The following is a 21135-nucleotide window of genomic DNA, read 5'->3' on the forward strand; positions in this document are numbered from 1 at the left end:
GGATGTTGGTATGCAGGTGTCGAACAAATGCACTCCTGTAGCCGCGTGCCATCGCTGACCCGATGCTTCTAACCTTCCAGCGTGGATACAGCCGACCTTGTCCTCGCTAGTTCCTACACGGCCCACCGTACATGTTGATTGCTGAGGGTACAAGTTGCAGAATACTGCGGCAGTTGGAGTCTTGTAGAGTATGTGCCGAAGCATGCCTTCCAGCGCTCTGTGCGTCTTCGGCAGCATGTCTGTTCGGAGGCTACACATCCGAGCTGCGACGTGAAGGGCGACGCATTCGGAGTCTCTCATATGACGGAAGAACAGCTCGCCTCCGTATGGCTGCCAGGAAAAACATGACACGGGGGCGTATGATGCGTCGATTCAAAGCAGACTGCTGGCTGCTGCAAAATGAGCTAAGTCTCCGCAGCACTAACTGTCTCCATAGTGATATTCCATTTTGCCTCCACCCTATTTCTGTAGACAGGAAAGTCACCGATGAACGACTCCACCAATTCCACTGCGTGGATGTACGAATCTTCACGAGCCCCCCCCCCCCCCCCGCGCCATCCTTGCACTTTACAGCTGCACCCACCCCTGAACCGCATCAGTAACACGCCACTTTCCCAGGTGGATCACTACCAACCGGTCGTCGTGCAGCCCGTGCTGCGACACCACCGCCACCGCGGCACCAGCTCCAGCGCAGGCTTCCTCCCGCTGCTGCCTAGAGGAAAATCTTCAAATAAAAGTTCTCACCTGCTGCTCGGGTCTGGCGTACTGGGGCCCGCTGCCCACGACCTCGCGCCACCGCCGACATGGTGCATAAACGAGTCGATTGACCAGACGCCGCTGCGTACGGGGCTTTCGAGAGACAGCAGCAGGATGAAGATCAGGCCACGTAGGACTGAGATCAGGTAAGTCAGTTAGGGAGATATGAGACAGATCACCCAAACTGACAGGCGATTCCGACCCTGGCAGCTCATTTGCAACTTCCTCCTCTTCATCAATTCCCGTTTGGGATGCCGCTTGCATACACCCACTGCCTTCTGACCCGGTTGGCATCCTCGATCGATCTGCCGAGGAACCCAAGTCCGCCACTTGGAACGTTCGGCTGGGTGAAGCATGCTGCCAGTTCACGCTTGGCAGATCAGCCGGGACAGGAGTGCTCACGACCTGTAGTCGTTCCTCTATCTGGGGAATCCCGCTAGCTGCGGTCTCATCAAGAGCGATACTATCCTCCCGGTGCACGCCTACCCTCACCACATCAGCATGACTACCGGCGCCGATTGATGATACAACCTCGCCTGCTCGCTCCCGGTCTCTGCCGTCCGGTGAAGTACTTGCATAGCCGGACGTCATCCCTTCAGTGCCAACTTCGAGCACTCTATCAGCCACGATACCTCCAGTGACCTCTGAAAGAACACACGGCTCCCCAGGTCGAGGTTGTGAACCTACAGCATGCGCCGACCGAGCAAAACTCTCTGAGAAGACAGCCTCGTCGTGGGCCGTAGCGGATGGAGCTGAATTTCCATTGTGCACGCTCTCAATCGATGTGCAATCATCTATCCGCTTTTCGTTAGCATAGCCCCCTTTTCCATTCTTTAGTTGCATCCGCGTGAGGCGGACGAAAACCAGCCGCCAACGTTTGTGCAGCCAGACAAGGATCTCCCCAGGGCTAAAATATGTTAACAAACGCTTATCCGGACAGTAGACGAAGCAGCTGCCCGGCGGGGCGCCAAGGTTGTCGGAAGCTTGATATCGCGGTCCCCTCCGAAACGCACCACACCCTGCTGCCAGTGCTCCTGATAGTGAAAAATCATCCATCGTGGATGCAGTGAAGCCAAAACAAACTCGAGAGTCCTTCGTTTGTGAAACAGGCTCCGGCGGGGGGGCCTGGTTACAGACGCTCCCGTCACAGGATGTGAGCAGAGTTTCCGGTTTCCCACGTGTCTTGGGGGTCCCCGGTTCCCGAGGAAATTTCAAACCTGTCGTCCTACAATGCCGTGCTGAGTCACCTGGCACCGAAGCCTCCACCTGCAGATTGCACCGGGACAGAAGACACCATGAGAGAGCCTGCAAATATATCCTCTCAGGCGTTGCTGCCGCATCCGTGCCTACGCTCCTGAGGGATTAGTATGTAAAAATATCTCACCAAATGCCTCGGGCAACAGCAGGTTTTGCCTGTCTGTCAACAACCCGGTGTCTGGCAGACACCCCGCGCGCCCCTCAGTGGCTTCACCCGCCGACGTCACTCCTCCATAAGGATAGAGGGACCGCTTACCTTGCAGCTGAAGGCAGGCGACGAAGACTCCGGAGTTAGCTGTATCGAAGCCATCCCGCAAGCATCCTGGTGAGCCGGCAGATGATGGGCGAACTCGGACCTAGCTTCCTCACCTACTCCATTAGCACAGGAGATGCCGGCCGCGATACTGGTTGAGTTCTCTCTCGCAGCCTGCGGCCGGATCCGCCGACCAGATGCGTGCCCGTAATGGGCGGTGCTACGGAAACGTCTTCCTTTAGACTCTCGAATTCTCCGCCACGACGACAGAAGGCCAGTCAATCTATACTCAGTATCTGTTCGATTCAGCGTCCGAGAACAGAGCACCGCCGCAATCACGTCTTCTGGAATGAACGGCAACAACGGATACAGATCTTCGACATCGAACACGCGGTGCAGCACCATATCCACGAACGGGAAGCGCTGCCGGAAATCCGACGGACAGTAATCTGGACCCTCGGATTTATCCCAGATCTTCTCTGGAAGGCTCCTGTCCTCACTGTGTGCGCTTGCGTCCATCGTAGCTGCACCTGTAGACTCTCTTGGCTGGAGAGATGTATGCATACATGGTTCTATTCCAGAGATTTCGGCCTTCGTGAGAGACTGCTGGAGCACGACGTTGTTTGTGGGCGCGTGCTGCTTGCTGTGCTCCGCACTAGAGGAGACCAGCAGGAACGTCAGAGCGACGCGTGGAGGAGGCCGTGCGCGAGACCAGCAGACCAACGAGCACAGCAGTTGCCCGTTCGTTGTTGACCGCTGAAACTCGAGTATGGAAGGCAAGGTCGCAAAGAGCATCCGATTCAAGCTGTCCACGCACAAGGCGAAAAGAGACGGCAGGAGCTTGTTACAAGGGGATATACCCTCCGATCGCCTGTAACACACGGCATAATCATTGTTCAGTGTCCCTGAGATACCATGGTCCGGCGCTGATTTCCGGTAGGGCGGATCGCTCTGGCTGCCGACAGCGTCTATGCGCCGATGGGCTTCCACAACAGGCCTCCAGTATGACGTGCGTGGCATGTGCGTACGTGTCAGGGCTGATCGACGGCGAGTTCGCGCAGGAGTCAATCTCATAGTTGCCTTGTTCAGAAGGGGACCGTGAGTGCTATTTGCAGTGCATTTCTTAACACTTTGACCGCAGCCACGATATACCAGAATGGCATCTAAGGATGAGCGTACACTCTGTAATCCGCCGTTTCCGCGTCCCTGATTATATGCGCAGGAAGAATGCCTGTTAGAAAACCGAACACCAGCTTCGGTCGATGTGGTGCCGCCACCAATGCTAGAGGCTGGATGGGTAGTCCTTAGGCGGGAATGGCTCGAGGCAACATGCGTTTCAGTGCATCTGCCGCCGGATGGAGTGGCGTGGAGGCCATCCCTACCAGGCTGACGGAGAACCGGAGCAGCGGGTAAGGCGTGATTCCCTCTCGTGCGCCAGGCAGTCTTCGAACGGTTCGTGCATCGTGACTCGACCCGGGGCCTCGGGATAATGAACACAGCCTCCGATGCTGCCGCTACAGCCGCCGGAAGCAAGCAAGTAAAGAATGCATTTATCAGCTCACTGTAAGACGATATCATCCACTCGAGCGCTGCTTGTCGTGCTTGCCAGCAAGTCAAAACAGATTGCTCTTGGTAACAAGATCCGGAAGGCGTAAATGCGTCATTGTGCTTGCCGTGATGGATCGAGTCCATGGTAGCCGCTTGCTCAGGTGTGGTTTGTTTTCGTAAATCTCGCTCCCTTCCAGAACCACCTGCAGCGCCTGCGAGTCCGTTAACCTTTTCCAAGACTAGCTGGTGTTGCTTTCTGAGGATTTCGCGTCTATGGGCAATAGCGGCTAAGAACTCGACGTGTGCATGGCTGTTCGAATAGTCAGTAGCGCCAACATACACAGTCAGAACCCTGCCGGTACCCGGTTCCGAGTCCTGCTTTTTATGCCGCTCGGCTTTTTTTCCCGGTGTGCTCAGAGTGCATCGGCCTCTCAAAGTTTCCATCCAAGAGCCTCGCCGACTCTCATTGTATGTGTCTCTCGCCGACATGCCGGACTGTGGCTCTGCTTTTTGGGCAAGGTCCTGGGGCTGTGATGAGCCACAGACAGGAAACGAGGATGGTCTGATGTATAGGGCCGTGGCGGCACAAATGTAGCACCTCACCTTCCTTGTCGGTGGGCCCGCTTATCCCCACCCCATCTGGATGTGAAATATGGAACTACCGTTGCGGCATGATTGATCCGCGTGCCACGATAGAACTGGCGCTCTGTGGACCTCTCAATCGCAGGTCGAGATTGACTACTAGACAGCAGAACTCACCGTATGCTCCCGTTTGGCAGGCAGTTCGGCCGGTTCCACGTCTCTTGGTGCGCCCTTCGAGCACGGTGAATGTAGGCAGTTCGGTTGCACGTAATAGCGACTGCCACTATGTCTAGCCTGTTTTTGTTCTTCAATTGCTCGCGATCCACAATAGATAACTTGACGTCTGTACACTGCAGTAAACTCGTTGGCAGAGCTCGTCCGCCCGCATGTTGTACTGGCGTCGTTCCTTTGAGACAACAGATACGTCAGGCTTTGGGTTGTGCGTCCATCTTTCATGAGATCATCTGCTTCGCCCCCCCTCTCGCTTGCAGCACTACCTCCAGCTCTTTCGCCTGCGGCAACATACGAGGGGCCCTGAGCAGGGGGCGGGGCTTCGGCTTGAGCGCACGCCCCTTCCACAGGAGATTTGCGTGCATCGTCCGGGAACGCTAGGCAAACGACGCAGCGAATGCAGCACGTCAGGGGCCTTCGATCGTCGACGGGGTCTATTATCCACCAAGGAACAATCAGGTCGCGGTAACTGAGGCTATCGAAATTAACAATGCGAAGCAGCCAAGAATCTGCGTTGAATCCAGCTCTTTCTCGATCCATTTCGAAACGAGTGCAATCATGAGTGGACATCCACCGTAAAGCACATGATTCCACTTTGCGCATGAAAAACAGGCTTACCTTACTGCCTACGTGAAGTCCCACAACACCACCCATTCAGCAAAATTCCATTTTTTCAGAGCATGACGTACATGTATAGTGTTTGAATCAAGGGTGGTGGAGTGCGTCGCCCTAAATAACCGACCTTATCGCCTCTCGAACACACGATGCCGCCTGGCGTTCGGAGATATTTGCCAACGACAGAAGCAAGTGCACGGCTGGTAGCTGGCTGCTGCATTACCCAACTCACAATGCCCCTGAAACAAGTGAGGCAGGGGCGGTGCAATGTAGCAGTATTTGGATGGAGGACATGAACTGTGTAAGGGCGGACCAACAAAATATGGATGCACAAAGCGCGACAACAACACCAGAGCAACCACAAATACATGCAAAAAACGCAGCAGTCAATAATGAGACGAGTTTGAGGCCGTCGAGTGTTGCTGAGACGACTAACTGCGAGTGCGCAAAACACGGCAATCACAGTGCTACGAAGAAGAAATTGATAGCCACGGCTTGCGCTCTTCGACGACTGCCTTGAGTGATAGTTGGATGTGTAGAAAAAATTCAGAAACTGATTTGCACTAGGTATATGCGAAGAAGGGGATCAATTGGGAGTGCCGTAGAAGACAGAACTGTGAGCGAAAAACCTACGTACAAATCAAAGTAATACTTTCTATAACAAAAGATTCACTAGCCCGAAACGACAGCTAAGGCCGCATGTTACGGAGCGACCACGTAAGGGGTAAGACATGCGTTAGCCAAATCAACAGAACTGGGCTGAAATAAAATTGGATAGGCAACAGACACGAAATGACAACGAGGTCGCCCCGGTGAATGGATTTAGTGATCAGACTAAACCCCATGCGGCAGCCAACACTGTCTCGAATGCGATCGTCGACGAATGGTCTTGTAGAAAAGAATGTACCGGAACCTCCCAGCTAGCCAAGGATGCCATGTTCTTTTTTTGAGAGAACCCACATGCACGAGATGCAACAAAGATAAACGTCTCACGACCTCAGGCACGGAAATACTGCTACCCTGGGTATGCTGTCGCAACAACAAACGGTTTGAGTCACCTTAAACTGCTTGCGGTATCATGCCGTCTAGGGGGGCCGGAGGCAAGATGCATCGGTTAATCGTGTTCTGTAGGCGCGTCGATAAACAAAGAAATACTGCGATTTGCGGAACTGCTGTATTGCAATAATATGCTGATGCGTATAGTATACGGAAGCGTATCGTTCCATTTGCAGAGATTTCGGCCAATCAGTGTCCTTGGTACGCGATGTCCCACGATCGTACCTCGACAGGGTTCCTGCTTTACCGCTACTCAGTCTACAGCAGTATCTTTTGAAGAAAAGCCGCGCTGAAATGGTGAGTCATAGCCGCGCCTCTTCCTCCCGAGCAACGGAATGAATGACAGTGCGCGATTCGTATTCGTCCGGAGCCACTGCTATCCAAACTGGGGGCTGGCGACCTTGCTGGCGGACACAACGTGTGCGGCAACTGTGCCTGTGCTATCGCGCAGTCCACGGAGCGCCACGGATCACCTGTGGATCCGATCGGCACTTCACCTTTCAGAAGAGCAGCCCCTGTCGTGCTAGCCTGGGAATCCAGCGTGTGTACCAGGCTTTGAAGCCCGTCACCGACGTGTAGCCTGCCCTCCGCCGTCGCGGGCAACTGACAGCTGCTGCAAGCTGCCTAGACCCTACTTCCGCCCGTCGGGAAGGACGGGTGCGAGCCGGCGCAGGGAAACTTGAGTCGAGGACGCCCCGCCTGTTAGCCTGTTTTCCCTCACATAGCAAGTTTCATGACCAACTCGCGCGTAGCTGCTTCTCACAAAACGTCAACGAAGCCGACGAAGTGAATGAATCCATGTTAATGGTATACGGCGTTGTATGTGTGTGTGTGTGGTCGGAACAAGCAGATGCACTGCATCAGCTGCTCGGTTGGATTCCCGTTTTGATAAACATATGGTTGCCTCTTGAAAATCGACTGGCCAGGAAAGCTGGTTCATTGCCTGGTGACTACAAGGTAGATAAGCTGTTTGAAGATGAGTGAGGAAACTCGCTTCGACAAAGTTGCGGAATGGCCGTGGAGAGTCGCACGCCCGATTCGCGTGTTACATCCCCTTCACTGTGCCAAAAAACCCGTCGACGCTGTCGCTTGCCAACCTGACGGATGCATGCACTGCAACTTCTACAGAAGTTGGTTTCCAGCAACCCCCTGAGAGTTCGGATTGCCAGGTCACCTGAGCGCGTATAACGGCAGTATTAGCTGATAGAGGTTGGGGGCGACGACGTAGGACAACCGTTCAGGCCGATCACCTGAGAACGGGTTGCTTCAAAATTCAGGAGACTGTATGCTCAGGGTAAGCTAGACAAATAATGCGTACTCAAAAGGGCGCAGATCTTCCTTGCATTATCACTCTACCACCCCAAAACGTCATCAGGCGACTTGTGAAACGACCCTCGCACGTTCAAATGCTCTCGCACGTGAGGTCCGCTACAGGACAGAAGACAGAAAAGTCGAGCCAAGGTCGCACGGTCCCCTGGATTGGAGCTTTGCAAGAGAAGCGCCCGGATGATCCGGAAGTTCGCTAATCTTGAACTGCACTGCGAGACATTTTCCCTCTGCCTGCAGCAAGCCAGTCAGGAACAAAACCAGCGCACAGCCATTCAGACTCCGCATCATCCCCCTAGCCCCCCTTCCCCCCTGGTGTAGATACTGCTGGCCGAAGAGGGGTCCCAAGCAAGGGTATGCGAGCCAAACGTCAGCGTGACCTCAGCTGCTACCGAGACACGGTGCTGCCTCGCCGACCAGCAAGATTTAGACCATCAGTCTCTCCCCAGCGGTGGGCACTCTTCACTTTTTTATGCACACACCCGCGCTCGTCTCTGGTATCCACGCGCTTCACTCAGCCCACACATGCGCTCCACGTTTGTGGTATACACCCAGCGCGCACTTACCCTTTGCATGAACTCCCAGTTTCGCTCGAAGAATTCCTTTACGAACGCCTTCCCCTCTTTGCTGTCATTCTGCATGATGGCTGCGACAAACCGCTCAAACTCCTCATCGCTCAAGCGCACAGGCACCTACAGAAAACCGCACACGCCAGACGAGAGATTAGAATGCCTCACCCGCGGCTGCACACGGTGACGCCTCTAGCCGAAGATTTCAAGTCGCTGAGAACGCGGTAGACAGCACAAGAGTAGGCCGCAGTTTGCTCATACACGTGCACACGGATTTACCTGGCCCTGAACATGCGTCTTGATCGGAGGGTGGTGCGCGGAGCCGTTGTTCATCATGACATAGCAGCGTGACGGGAATCTAGACGCATGCGGCCGTTCGCGTTTCAAATTCGCTGCCTGGTGAAGGCCTTTCACAGCCTTTATCCAGCGTCTCGCGCTTGCGTCTCACCTCTGCACTACGGAAGAAATTGAACGATCCCAGCGTGTACGGGCACATCAGCAAAGATGATGGCTGGAGTTTCTGGCCGTCGACAGCCGACACTCGCTCGCCAAGAACGCTGCAGAAACCAAAACAGCACAGACACAACGGTAGACAGACCAGCGTGGGAAGCCTGCGTGTGCGGCGGGAGCGCCACGGGCGAGCCAGGAGGCTACTCAGGACGCGCGTCCGCATTCCTCCAAACTCAGCCGGAGCAAGCGCACCCACTTGCAGCCGCACACAAACCGGAATCACGTTCCTTTCCACAGGATGAAGGGAAGACGGTCTCCTACGGCCTGGCAACGGGGCCCGACCTCTGCTACATCCGCTAAGACTTGGCTTGGCACCTCCGGTTCAGTTTTTCCTTTCCTTGTTCCGCTTCGGCAGTTTCAGACTCCCCGAGTCCTTTGCTTGACCGCCTCGCTCCGGCCCTCGTCTCGCCGTGTCTGACTCCCCAGCTTCCCTCGCATGTGCGCCTTCCTCACTCGCGCTTGTCGATCGTGCGTATATCGCAGGCGAGTCTGCTCTCTGCAATTCGCGTCTTTTCGCTCCACTTCGGAGTCCGCGAGTCCCCTGTCTTACCGGCACATGCCCTTCAGGACTTGATAGGCCGTAGCTGTGTACGTCGCGACTTGCGTCTTCTTGTTGGCGTCGCTGGCGCTCTTGCCTGGGCGACTTGGCGCCGCCGAGAGAAACTCCTGCATCGGCGTGCAACTCGAGAGCCCCTCCCGCGTGTCGCCCCCGGCGAGATCTGTCTGCGCGCGCTGCAACGCGCTCATGCCGGTCCCCGAACTGCCCTCGCCAAACGCCAGAGGATCGAACGGCCTGAGCCACACGCCCAGGACGAGACAATGGAAAACAGTATGCGTCACCGCAACGACAGAGCTACAGTGAGAAAAACATGCAATATATATATTATGCATGTATGTATGTATATGTATGTACGTTTGTATATATGTATGTAGGTCTGTATTCGTCGGCTGCCCTCAGCAGACACCTACACTAGAGGACTCAGCGCGGCAACTGACTCCGACGGGCTCTGCACCACCCACTCGGTGAGCAACGCACAGGAGCTCGCCCGATTCATTCTCCTTATAAAAAGTCAAGTCCACGTCTGGATAGGCATAGAAAGGCATACACCAGGTATGAGCGGCACGCTTCACATGCGAATCTCAGGTCGCTCGAATTGCGAACTCAGACTGCTGCCTGTCTACCTTTTTTCGAAGAAACTCGTCATGACGCCTCGAAGCACGAGGGCGCAGATCTCTGCGGTGCACGCAGGGATCGGCGTGAAGAGCTTTGTGGCTGTTTTTACGTATGTCCGCAAAACGTTCTGGGGGAGGACAGCAGACGACAAGGCATGAGAGCACCCAAATTACGTAAGGAATTCGCATGAAAAAGTGCCCCTACCAAAGCGATTGAGGCTAAAGCGGAAAGCGGAGAAACAGTGTACGGAGTGATGTCCTTCCGCGTATACAATCATTTTTTTGCAGTCCGCGACTCACACTGCATCGCCGTTTCGTCGTTCTTGAACCACCAGAGCGACGGACATGACAATACACATGCAGGCCTCTCTACAGAAGCCAGAAAGCTGCACTCGCCGCGGCCGAGGATCCTCGCCACTACTCGCGGCCCACAGCCTCTTCCGCACAGCTCGACGCTGTATGTATATGCCTATACAAATATATATATATATATATATATTAGCAACATCACTTTGGCTTACATGTGCCTCCATGATTGTGTTGGGGTTTGGCCACCGTTGCGCCTGCAGCAGGGCCGTGACAACGGCCGCAAGGACGGGCCCTGAGGTATATATACACCTGCGCATTTCGTTTAGCGCGGCAGCTGCAGCAGCTTCTTCGTCGTGCTTTTTCTTGGCCGCGGCGTGGTCCTCCTCGCTGTCTGCGCCTGCAGCGCCTTTTCTGTCGAGCGCGGCGGAGGCGGAAGCGACGGCGTCCGCAGCCCCGAGGACGTCGGCGCTTGGACTGCCGGTCTGAGACCCCTGGGGCCGCATGAGGTGCAGAAGCGTCTTCAGCACAGAGAAAAGGGTGTCGGCGAGCGAGTCAGCCGCGTACACCTGGAGCATGTATAGATTCAGGTCGCGCTCTTCGTCTTTCCCGCGGCTGCGCTCGCGGCTCTGCGCCTCGAGAGAGAGCTTCATCTGACTCGTCCTCTCCCACTCGCGGTTCAGGCGCTCCACGATGCCCTGCACGCCGCGCTGGAGAAACAGCGTGACCAGCTGAACAAACGCAGAGACACCCAGACGCACCGACAGCGCAAGCGTGGGCGAGACGCGCGGCTAACGCAGCTTCACCGAAAGAGGCGCAGACAAGCACGAGGCTGGCCAGAGAGCGAAGCACGCAAAGAGCGCAGCAAAGCACGCGGGAGACACCAGGCGAGAGACAAGACAGCGCACCGAGCCGCAGAATCCGCGCCGGTTCTCGGGTTGCGTCTTTGTGGAGCTCGACTCTTTTTTGTTCTGTCCTGTTCCCTTTCCGGTTTGTCCGCATGCGCACTCGCCAGACCTGTTTGGCGGGGTACGGCGGCTGGGGAGGGAGGTTGAGAGGGTCGACCAGCGGCATCCAGAACAGGCGGAGTTGCTGCTCGAGTTGGTGTAGCGGCAAGAATGCGACGGGCGCGAAGCAGGCTTTTTCGAGGAAGTCGTCCAGGTTGGGCAGGACGTAGAAACCGTCTGGGACTGAGCAGCAGGCCCCAAGCAGGCGATAGAGAAGGCAGCGCAAGTGGTAAAGGTGCCGGCGAATGAGGCGAGTCGAGCTCTTGGCGTACGCGCTCCCCAGAGGGGTCAGATCCGCGGGCGTCGTCAGGAGGCCGCACGCCGACGGCGCGTCCGTCGCACCCGAAGCGAGAGCGGCAGGCGGCGCGGGGAACGTGAGCGCGACCGCCTCGAGAAGCGCAGAGGGCGTGAAGGAAAGCGGCGTGTGTCCGTGGAGAGAGAGGAACTCCTCCTCGCCCAGCGTAAAGTGCGCGCGGTACGCTGGCCAGCGCAGCGCCACCTGAGAGCGACCGCGCAGCGCAGCGAGCAGAGATGAGCGCAGGCGCTTGACACACCCGCACTCGACGCACAGCCGGCGGAGACAGCGAGGCGCCGACGAGCCACCGAGCCGACTCAGTCCCCAGCCAGAGGGCGAAGGACCTCAACGAAGCTGCGCTCCGCCGCGCGTGGGTGTGGAAAGCAGGAGGCACGAGCAAGAGCGTGGAAACTCGTAAACCTCGTAGTGTGCGGACTGTTCACGCCTCAACGGTGGCCTCACCTCAGGGTGCCACAGCTGCTGGAAGGCTTCGACCAGTTGGAACAGGACCGGCGCGAGTTCGCGGATGAGTGAGGCGAGTGGATGCCGCTTCGGCAGAAGAGAGACGCCCTCGGCGCCCGCGACCTGCGAGGCCGCAGAAGCTTGCATCAGGTCTTTGATCGCCGCGCTGAACGAGTTTTGTGCGCAGTCCTGAACCGACGCGTAGGAGGAAAGTGGAGGCGAGACATCCACCAAGTAGCCGCCCGCGCGGGCGGCCGCCGGATCAGACGGCAGCGTCGTGCGCTTAATGCAGCTCTCGAGTGCGGACAGCACACGCGCCAGCGAACGGCTGAGCGAAAAACAGACAAAAAAAACCCGAAAACGCAAATCAGCCGCCACGACGGAAGAACACAGCGGCCGGCGCCGAACGGCAGAGGAGCCTTCCGCACTAAACGCGACTTCGGCATGCTTGCGCCGCGCACGCCAACAAGAGTCGCAGGGCATGTGCCGCAGAAGATAAAACATATCAGCGACGACAGGCACTCGAGACCTCTGGGCAGAGCGGCACGCCGAACGAGGCAGAGCACCGCAAGCGGGGCGGCAACGATAGAAAATAGACAGGAAGAACGGAAACGACGAGGGCGCGACTCACACAGGTACGACAACGCGCCTCCTCGCTGAAGCACGACGCTGGAAGCACCACACCGACTGCCTGCGCGCCGCGGTCGCGACACCACGATCCTTGCGGAGCGTGCGACGAGGCGTCACAGACGTCCTCGCACGCGCACGTTTGTAGCACGAGAAGAGTTCCGTCCTAATGTGCATTTATTTCTTCCTTTCAGTGAAATCGTCGGATTGGTGTGCCCGTTCTCGAGGTTGCTGAAGCCACCAGAGGCCTACCGCTGCGTCGTGAGGACGTCCTCGTCTGCGCCGGAGAGCAGCGCACCGCCGTCTGCCGCTTCGGTCGGATTCTTGTAGGCGCCCGGCGTCCGTCTGTCCCCCAAGAGGAAGAGCAGCAGGCCGACGGCGCGGGCCGGCGTCTCCTCTCCGTCGCACTTGCGGCTCTCTGCGTCGCTTGTCTGCGGCGGCGCCTCCGCCGTCTTGCTGGAGCCGAGTTTCTGACTGAGGAGAAGCAGCTCTTGCACATACGGCCGCACCAGGGGCAGCGTGTGCTCCTGTTGCAGCTTGTAGATTTGACACGCCGAAATCAGGGAAACCAGCGACTCAACGAGCAGATTCTTCTCGGTGTCCTGAAGCTGCAGCAAAGAACGCACGCCAACCCTCGACAGGCCTGCAAATCAAACAATTCTGCCCTCCTAAAGCGCACCACTCTGCAGAAGGTGCGCACCGAAGCACTCCAGCTCCCACCTCAGCCGCATCGGCCGACCGCCCTGAATCGACAGCCTCAACACCAAGGCATGCACACAGACATTTGCACGAACAGACGTATGCAAATACCCATATATCTATACACAGACATTCACGCAAAGAGGGCATACTTACGTAGCGGCATCATGCGGAATACAAACAAGCACGTTAGAACAAGATGCACGAAGATGCGTCAACGCGCAGACGCTGGTCACGCGGACGCACGAAAGAATCGCCTCCTCGCTCCACTTGAGCGACAGCCTGACTCCCTCTGGACTCAGCCGCCAGTCTCGCCGCGGAGGGCGCGCGTCGCCCTCACAGGCTCGTGGCGAGCCGCGGGCGGGGAGAGAGGTTTCAGCTTGAATTCGAAGACACACCTGGGCTTGGTGCGCCTGAAGGCGGCCCTGCACGTGCTGCAGCATCATCTGCAGGTAGTTCTTGAGGACTGAAGGACAAGCGGTGCACATAGAAATCAGCGTGTAGAGCGCGCGACGCCGACAGAGGTAAACCTGCTGCTCAGCCGTCAGCGGATACGCGCCGCTCCCGCTGCATGCGCTCGCGGACGATGTCGACGCCGGCGCCTCCGCCAGAATGCTGCACACGCAGAGAAAGAAATGCACCAGGCGCGCGTTGAGGCCGCACAGTCTTGGGGCAGAGGCTCCACACGTCGCGCACAGGAGGGCGAAGCGCCCACGCCGACGCGCGGGAGCAGAGACAGCAGACGCAGACACGCGGCCGCAGGAGATGTTCAGATGCGCGTCGCACACAGAAGCCTCGCTGGCGCCACTCCCAGGCTGCTGACGATGCGGAGGGGGTCGGGGGGTCGGGGGTCCGGGGTCGGGGGGACCACGTAGGTGTCTGTCTGGCATGGGAACACGTACCGGCGGAAGAGCAGGTCGAGGACGGCGGGGACCTTTACGTGTTTGTAGTTGAGGAAGAAGGCGCAGCTTGCGATGAACTCGAGTCGCCTCGCCTCGAGGAGGTAGTCGTAGAGGCAGGTACTCTTGCCGTCTGCGTCGCCGTCGCCGTCGAGGGCGAGTTGCGAGGCGCCGAGGACGTCGGGGGAGGAGGTCTGTTTGACAAAGGCGGCCTGTTGGTCAGCAGGAAGTCGCCCCGAAAGAATGGCGTCTAGGTCGACCAGCTTCAAGTCGAGGAAAGCCTGGAAGAGCGACGCGAGCTGCGCCTCCCACGGCGCGTCGCCGGCCTGCGCAGGCAGCATCCACTCGACCGCGACGGCCGCGGCGGAGGGCGTCGCGGAGGACGCGCCGGCGCCCTGGATTGCCACGTAGGTCAGCGTGGCAGACTTGAGGCGCTGGACGCAGGACTCGAAGACCGAGAGCGCCGCGTCAAGCACCAGGTACGCTGGGCAGACCCACGGCTGCTGCTTGTCGGGCAGCATCGGGCGATTCTGCGTCTTCAGCACTAGCAAAAAGTCGGAGAGCGAGCCGCGCGCGTGGAAAAAGGCATGCCCAACTGCCACCTGCGCGAGCGCCGTCAGCTCCTCCGCCACGCGCCGCGCGCTGTACGCCGTGAACGACAGCGACAGCCCCAGAGGCAACAACGAAGACGACTTTATGCTCGCGTAGCGCGCCGCGAAGCCTTGCAGCGCGTCGGTCCCCAGGTCGTCTTCCGCCCCGCTCAGCTCCGCCACCTGGCGACAACGCACGATCCCCGCACAATGACAAAAAACAGTGCACCGACAACCCTGCAAATTGATGCAAAAACAGAGAGCGAGAAAGAGGGAGGAAGAAAGGAGAGAGAGGAAGAGAGAAAGCTGCGGAAGCTGTCTAAACTGACGCATTGTCATTCCTCACTTCACTCTGTCTCTCCCTCTCTTTCTGCTTTTCGTTCAGCGCGCCTCTCCGCCCGCGGCGCTGCCGCCCTCTCCCTCGTCGCCCTCGGCCGCTTCCGCCTCGCTTCGTGGCGAAGCAGAATCTGTCCCTCTGCGTGTTTCCTGCCCTGCCTATCTCCTCCCTCTGCGGAATTCCCGTTCCTTCTTCTGCGGCTCGCTCTCCGCGCCGCACGAGCGCCAGCGTTCTGCGTCCGCGCCCACGCGACTCCCGCCCCGAGTCTCTGCACTTACTGTCCAGTACCAGGCCTTGACAGCCTGCGGGTAGCGACCGACCGGCAGCAGCGCCGCGAGCGGCTCCAACAGCGGGGAGATCCAGCTCTCCTTCCCCTTGTTGCCGGCGGCCTCGGCCTCGTTCCAGACGAGCTGCAACCCCTCGGCGTGGCGGCGGACGGCGAGCAGACAGCCCGCGCGGGCGAGCGCCGCAGGAGCCTCGGTTGTTTGCAGCAGTTCCACGACCAGCCGGTCGAGCAGTGTAGAAAAGGAGGCCGCGAAGGACGCGGAATTCGCGCGCGACGGCGCCGAAAAGGCCTGATCGCGGCCCTGGGTGGCGTCGACGCCCAGCGGGGCCAGCAGCGCTGGGTCGCCGACGCGGAGCGTGCGCAGAAAAAGGAGCGAGAGGTAAGACTTCAAGTCGAACCAGACGGGGAAGGTCTTCTCGCGAAACTGCTCAAGCGACTGGCGATACAGCGCCTCGATGGACGCTGACGCGCTCGGACTCAGCTCGCGCGCGAGCGCCTCGCACTGCAGCTGGAGGAACTCCTCCTCTTTCTTATTGCGAAACGCCGAGGGAAACGTGGAAGAAAAAAACTGAAAACGCTTGAAAATCGCCGTAGACGCCGCCACGCCCGCCGTCGCAATCTTCAGAGATGGATGCGCCATCAGCGGAAGAATCGCGCCATGCCAAAGGAGAGAAAGTGTGACGGGATCCAGATGCCTCAAGAGCTGCACAAACGCAGGCCACATGGGTCGAGACATGGAAAAGATCCAGTCGTCGCATCTCCGCCACTTTCTTCTGCAGGTAAAAGCCCCTACCTCACACACAATCAATCCCCCTTGAGGAAACTGGTAGGCGAGAACGGTGAACAGCATCAAATGACATGTCGACATGCAGACGCAGGTCAGCACGCGACGCATCGTGATCCACCTCGTCAGAGTGACGGACTGAAACACCCATATGAGGACGGCAGACACACCTCCGCAGGCGCCTGCGTAGCCGTGGAAAATATTTAGACGACGACACAACACATATATGTGAGGCGTTGACTTCAGAAGTGAACTCTACAACATGTGGTTAACCCATCGCTCAGCATCCACGCGGGGCAAAGAAAAGGTTTATTCTCGTCGAGACGAAGGAGCTTGGCGAAGCTCTCTCCTGGCTGAGGACTTCGCTGTCAGCAGATCTCCTCTCACTCGTGCTTTCTATCTGATTGCATGCCTGTCCACCCGCCTCCGCACTGCAAGCTGACTACCCTTATCGAGCATTGATTCCTCGACTCTCTCGTCTCCCGCCCGCGTCTACCTGGTCCGCGCAGGCCTCGCACAAGTGTTTGATCATCTCTGCAATCGTTACGTCCAGTTCAAAGCCCTGAGACGCAGAAAACAAAAACGAAAAACGGTGAAGGAACGGAGTGGCACGCTCTCCAATCGTTGGACGACGTCGCGAGCTTTGGCAAGTCGACTCGAGCCAACAGAGAAGCGTGAGCCTATGCGCCAACGCGTACAGTGGAGACAGGACGTGTGAAAGAATCTTTCTTCTCGCCACGTGGATTCACCAAAACTCTCTCTACCTCCAGCGCCCCGTCAGCGGGCTCTGCGTCTCCCCCCCCTCCCCCCTCCCCTCCGCGCACGTGTGCCTTCGTCGCCTCATTTGTCCTCCTGGCGACACTCCCGCTCTGAGTCGGTCGCGAGCGGAGTCTCGGTTTGCCGTAGGGGATCCCCTTCGGCAAACCGAGACAGGTTCTCCAGAGTTCTCCTCACCTCCGGATCCACTTCGAATTGGTGGTTTGCAGTGTGGGCCATCGCCGAGGCGACCAAGTAGATGACGCAGTGAATGAAGGAAGTCAAGTCCTCCGCAGGTACGGAGTCGATCGCGGGTTTCTTGCTGCGCTTCTTCGCCAGTCCGCCCGCGAGCACGTCGAAGGTCTGCAGAATCTGGGGACGGCAATCCTCCAGCGCGCCACCCTGACCGCCCTCCTTCACCAGAGAAAGCAGAATGTCGCGGTAGCGCAGGACCAGCGACACGTCCACGACGCCTGCCAACTCGCTGAGACGCGGCAACGAAAGAAAAACACGAGGTGAAGCAGCACCAGAGAGAGAGGAAGGCAACACGGCGGGCAAGGCCGAGACGCGCACCGCAGTCACACGACTCGAGCGAAACCACGGAAGCCACGCGCAGCCCAGGCGACGACTCCGCGAGCGCAGAAATCCGATTCGCGGCGGTGATAAGAAAATCGGAGAGGCACAGCTGGGCCACAGGGGAGACACCTGCGCAGGCCTAAAACAGGCGCTGATGCTCGGTGCCAGGGAGAACTCAAATGAAAACGCAAACGGCGTCCCTGCTAGCGCGCCGTTCGGGGGCGCTGTGGACTTCGAAGCAAGGTGGGAAGGCGATGGGTTCGTGTATTTGCTACAGTCTGTAGTGGAGCTGAATCAACGCATGCGAATCCGCGAGATCCTCAGCGGGGACGTGCCGCTGGCCGCGCGAGAGAAGAAACACACCAGACGCAGAAGCGTGGCCTCCATCAGGCGAGGAACGCCAAGCAGAGCCTAAAACTGCGTGTGTTTTTTGTTCTAGCGCAGGAAGGCGCGACCGAGCGGCTGGTCTCTCGCACGAAATGACCGCGCTGGACCTTGATAACAAGAGAAGAAGCGGAGACCCAAGGTCGTGCTCACCGTAGGAACTCGACAATGAGCGTCCGCAGATGGCTGACGTGTCGGTGCTGCTGAAACGCCCCGAGGAAGACGCTGAGAGACTTCAAAAGGTACTCCACGGCTCCCTCCAGGCCCTGCGCAATCTGGAGGCGTCGCTTGAGCGGCATGCTCGCTCGTGTCTCTTCCTTTGCTTCCTGCGATAGCTCGCGAACGAGGCCGAGAAGAACGCACGCGGCCGCAAACGCTTCGTCGTTTTGCCGTTCGAGGTCTTGGTCGCCCTGCCGGGCGGCGCTGGCAGCCACCACAGAAGAGCACTGTCGCGAAAGAGGCTCGGCGCCGACGCGGGTCGCCTTCACGACGAGACAAGGCAGAATCCCTGGCCATTTCTGCGGCCACTCTCGCTGGCAAATCGCGTTCAGCACTTGCGCACACTTCATCCGAGACGCGTGAGTGTTGAGCGCAAACGCGTTAGATTTGCCGTCCTTCGCGGAGTCGATATGCGGTGTATGTACACCTGACAGGATGGTCTGGGGCGGGAGTTCAGCCAGCGGCGCGAGGTCAGCGCCCACGATGACCGACAGAATCGACCTCTTCAGTGACAGTTTCTGGTTTTCGTTCCATGCGCCGCCCTCCCACTTCTCCTGAATGCCCTGCAGCAGAACATTGAAGCCGACGAACTGCGCCGCGGCGAAAAAATCATCTTTCTGTTGGTTGTACTGGAGCAGGACGAGCGAGGGGTCCGCCGTCTGCGCCTTAGCGCGCTCCAGCGCTCCTTCAATGAGAAGTGGAAACGTGCGCGACTGCGGAAGCGTCAAAGACGGGAAACCCGGATTCCCTGTCAGGAGCCACTGCACAATGCCTTCGAAAGCAGGAGAATTCGTGGTCGACAGGAGAAATTCTGTGGCGCTGTACTCTCCGTCGTGCGACGAGGCCACTGCGTTCACAGTCTGCTGCTGGAGAGACGCGTCAGCCCCCTCCATGGTGTCGAGAAAATCGAGAGACGAAACAAATCGCGGTATGATTCGCTGACTTGCAGTCAAGGAGCGCCGAAACGCGACAACAGGGGGACTGATGTTCAAAAACGAGGCAAGCGACAATCGAGACAGAGATACAGCTTAAATGGAAAACATGAAGACAGACAAAACCTCGAGAGTCACGTGGCTGCGGCAAACGATGCGTTGATACGCAGGTGAACCCATACACACACGCACGCCTCCACAAATGTAGTAACAGGGATTCCTGTAGCTAGTGCTCTAACCAGACGCGAAGAGCGTGGGGGGAGAAGCGGAAGAAGAGAACGACGCATGCAGGGCGTTTCAGTGGACTTTCTGCAGAAGAAATAACGGAGGAGAAACAACGAATCAGAGGGGAGAAGACGACGAAGAAGGACTCAGGAAACGACAGCGAAGACGGGAGTCGCGAACGCACAGAAAAGGAGGGCAACTAGATGGCGGCACCGGTCAGCAGAGAAAGCCAGGAGCGCGACGAAAGTAAGAAGACAACCAAAAGTAAAGCGGCCGCCGACGAAACATAGGGGGCTGGGGCGACTGTGCAGCAGGCGCTTGAATAACTGCTGCGTCCAGCCCCCCCTCGAGGCAAAAGCGAACGACGCAGTCCGCAGAAATGGCGCACACCTTCGTGAGCACGTTTGCTCTTTCACTAAGGAAAGAGATGTGCATCGAACTGGCGCGAGGAAGGGGTTAGGCCAGCAACAGGACGTCGTTCCCTTCCGCTCTCCACAGAGGTCACTTTCTCCTCATTGCGCCTCGAACTGAGGGGCGCGAAGCTCTCTTCACCCTTCTCCCTCTTTCTTCCAAAGTGTATCTACACCGCAGAATTTCAAAGAGGAAGTCCCCGTCCTTCAAAGTAGCTCTCGGAGGCGAGTTTCCACATCGCTCCAAGCTCGTGACAATCTCTTTTTCTGCGCATGTATCGCGGGAACGGTCGTAGCGCTTTACCGACAAAAACGGGGCAAGAGGGGACACGGCGAAAAAAACGAAGCGGAGAGTGGAGAGCAAGGCTCGACGTCGGAAAAAAAAAACAAGCAGTACAGATCGCAGAGAGGAGAGGAGAGGTATTAGGGGGGCGGACAGAAGGTCCTTTTCGCATGAAGCGTCGATGAGTAGAAGCAGGAGAGAAAAGTTTGTCTGCGCGGCCACACTCTGCACGCGCGCATGCGTGTGGAGACCACAGAGGAACAGTTTCCAGTTGCCACCGAGCAGGGAAAGTCTACAAAAAAGCTCGCTGCCAGGGAGAGAAGCTTCTCCGACCCTTTAGGCCCTGTGTCGCTCGTGGGGTATGCCACAAACGGAGGGACTGGACGTCTCACCCTACGGCTCAGCCCACGAAAAGGAAAACAAGAACACAGGCGCCGAGCCTGGGGCTGGCGGCTTTCTGCTAATGCCCCTATGCGCGGTTATCAGGTCCCCAGAACATGGAAAGCTCCGCAGCGGACGACGATGTGTTGAGTGTAGACGGCTCATAGGCTGAAGAATTATATACGTAGCCCGCTCAGTGTATGTGGCTACGGGGATGGGGGGGGCGCGCGGCGAGTCGTGGCGGAAAACACGTCGGTCGCTGGGAGGGCAGATTTCTGCAGAGTCTGGCATACAGTGGAAGTGCTTGAGTCAAGAGTGGCAAGAGGCGCTATCCTGCCTCGCGCCGCCAGAGGGACGGAGGCGTCCTACTCTCGTGGTAAGTCCCTCGCAGCCCCTCAAACTGGTAACTCAATACACGTTCCTGCCTAGATACGCTGCGTGCCGCTCTTTGCAGCGGCTTCGCCCTATCAACTTTATGAGACAGGGACGCCCCTGGCAGCGTGGCTTAGAATCAGGTCATCTGGCGACACCCACCCATCCAGACTGAAGGCCTAGCGATGGAAGCCAGCTGAACGCTCTGTGCGCGACTTGTAGCCTAAGGTTTCTCAACCGCAGCGGAACAAACATCCCCTTCGCGAATCCCCTGCCTCGCTCTCAGTGTTGCGTAGACTGCACTCGGCCTTCTCGTGTTTTACTTAGCAACGGGTGCTGTGCTAGGCCTCACGTGCCTTTCCGCAGGCGAACGCGAAGGAGGAAAACAATGGCTCAATTATATACAAATATATGAATATACGCATCAGG

General features: G+C 57.9%; 2 protein-coding genes across 2 annotated transcripts; both read right to left on the reverse strand.

Moving 5' to 3' along the window:
• Nucleotides 1-726: 726 nt before the first annotated feature.
• Nucleotides 727-5167, reverse strand: BESB_021410 (uncharacterized protein; the record flags this gene model as incomplete). The annotated part of the gene is made up of 5 exons (XM_029360850.1): nucleotides 727-1790; nucleotides 2383-3137; nucleotides 3446-3497; nucleotides 3829-4342; nucleotides 4574-5167. 5 exons carry the CDS (start codon nucleotides 5165-5167, stop codon nucleotides 727-729), a joined length of 2979 nt encoding a protein of 992 aa, XP_029216209.1.
• A 2559-nt stretch (nucleotides 5168-7726) lies between these two features.
• BESB_021420 (uncharacterized protein) lies at nucleotides 7727-18996 on the reverse strand (the record flags this gene model as incomplete). The annotated part of the gene is made up of 15 exons (XM_029360851.1): nucleotides 7727-7858; nucleotides 8191-8316; nucleotides 8642-8750; nucleotides 9254-9496; nucleotides 9886-10004; nucleotides 10398-10913; nucleotides 11200-11688; nucleotides 11947-12274; nucleotides 12826-13181; nucleotides 13671-13887; nucleotides 14175-14944; nucleotides 15377-16087; nucleotides 16665-16730; nucleotides 17123-17408; nucleotides 18038-18996. 15 exons carry the CDS (start codon nucleotides 18994-18996, stop codon nucleotides 7727-7729), a joined length of 5427 nt encoding a protein of 1808 aa, XP_029216210.1.
• Nucleotides 18997-21135: the final 2139 nt, after the last annotated feature.

This window comes from Besnoitia besnoiti, chromosome XI (assembly GCF_002563875.1).
Source record: "Besnoitia besnoiti strain Bb-Ger1 chromosome XI, whole genome shotgun sequence".
In the NCBI taxonomy this organism is placed as follows: Eukaryota; Apicomplexa; class Conoidasida; order Eucoccidiorida; family Sarcocystidae; genus Besnoitia; species Besnoitia besnoiti.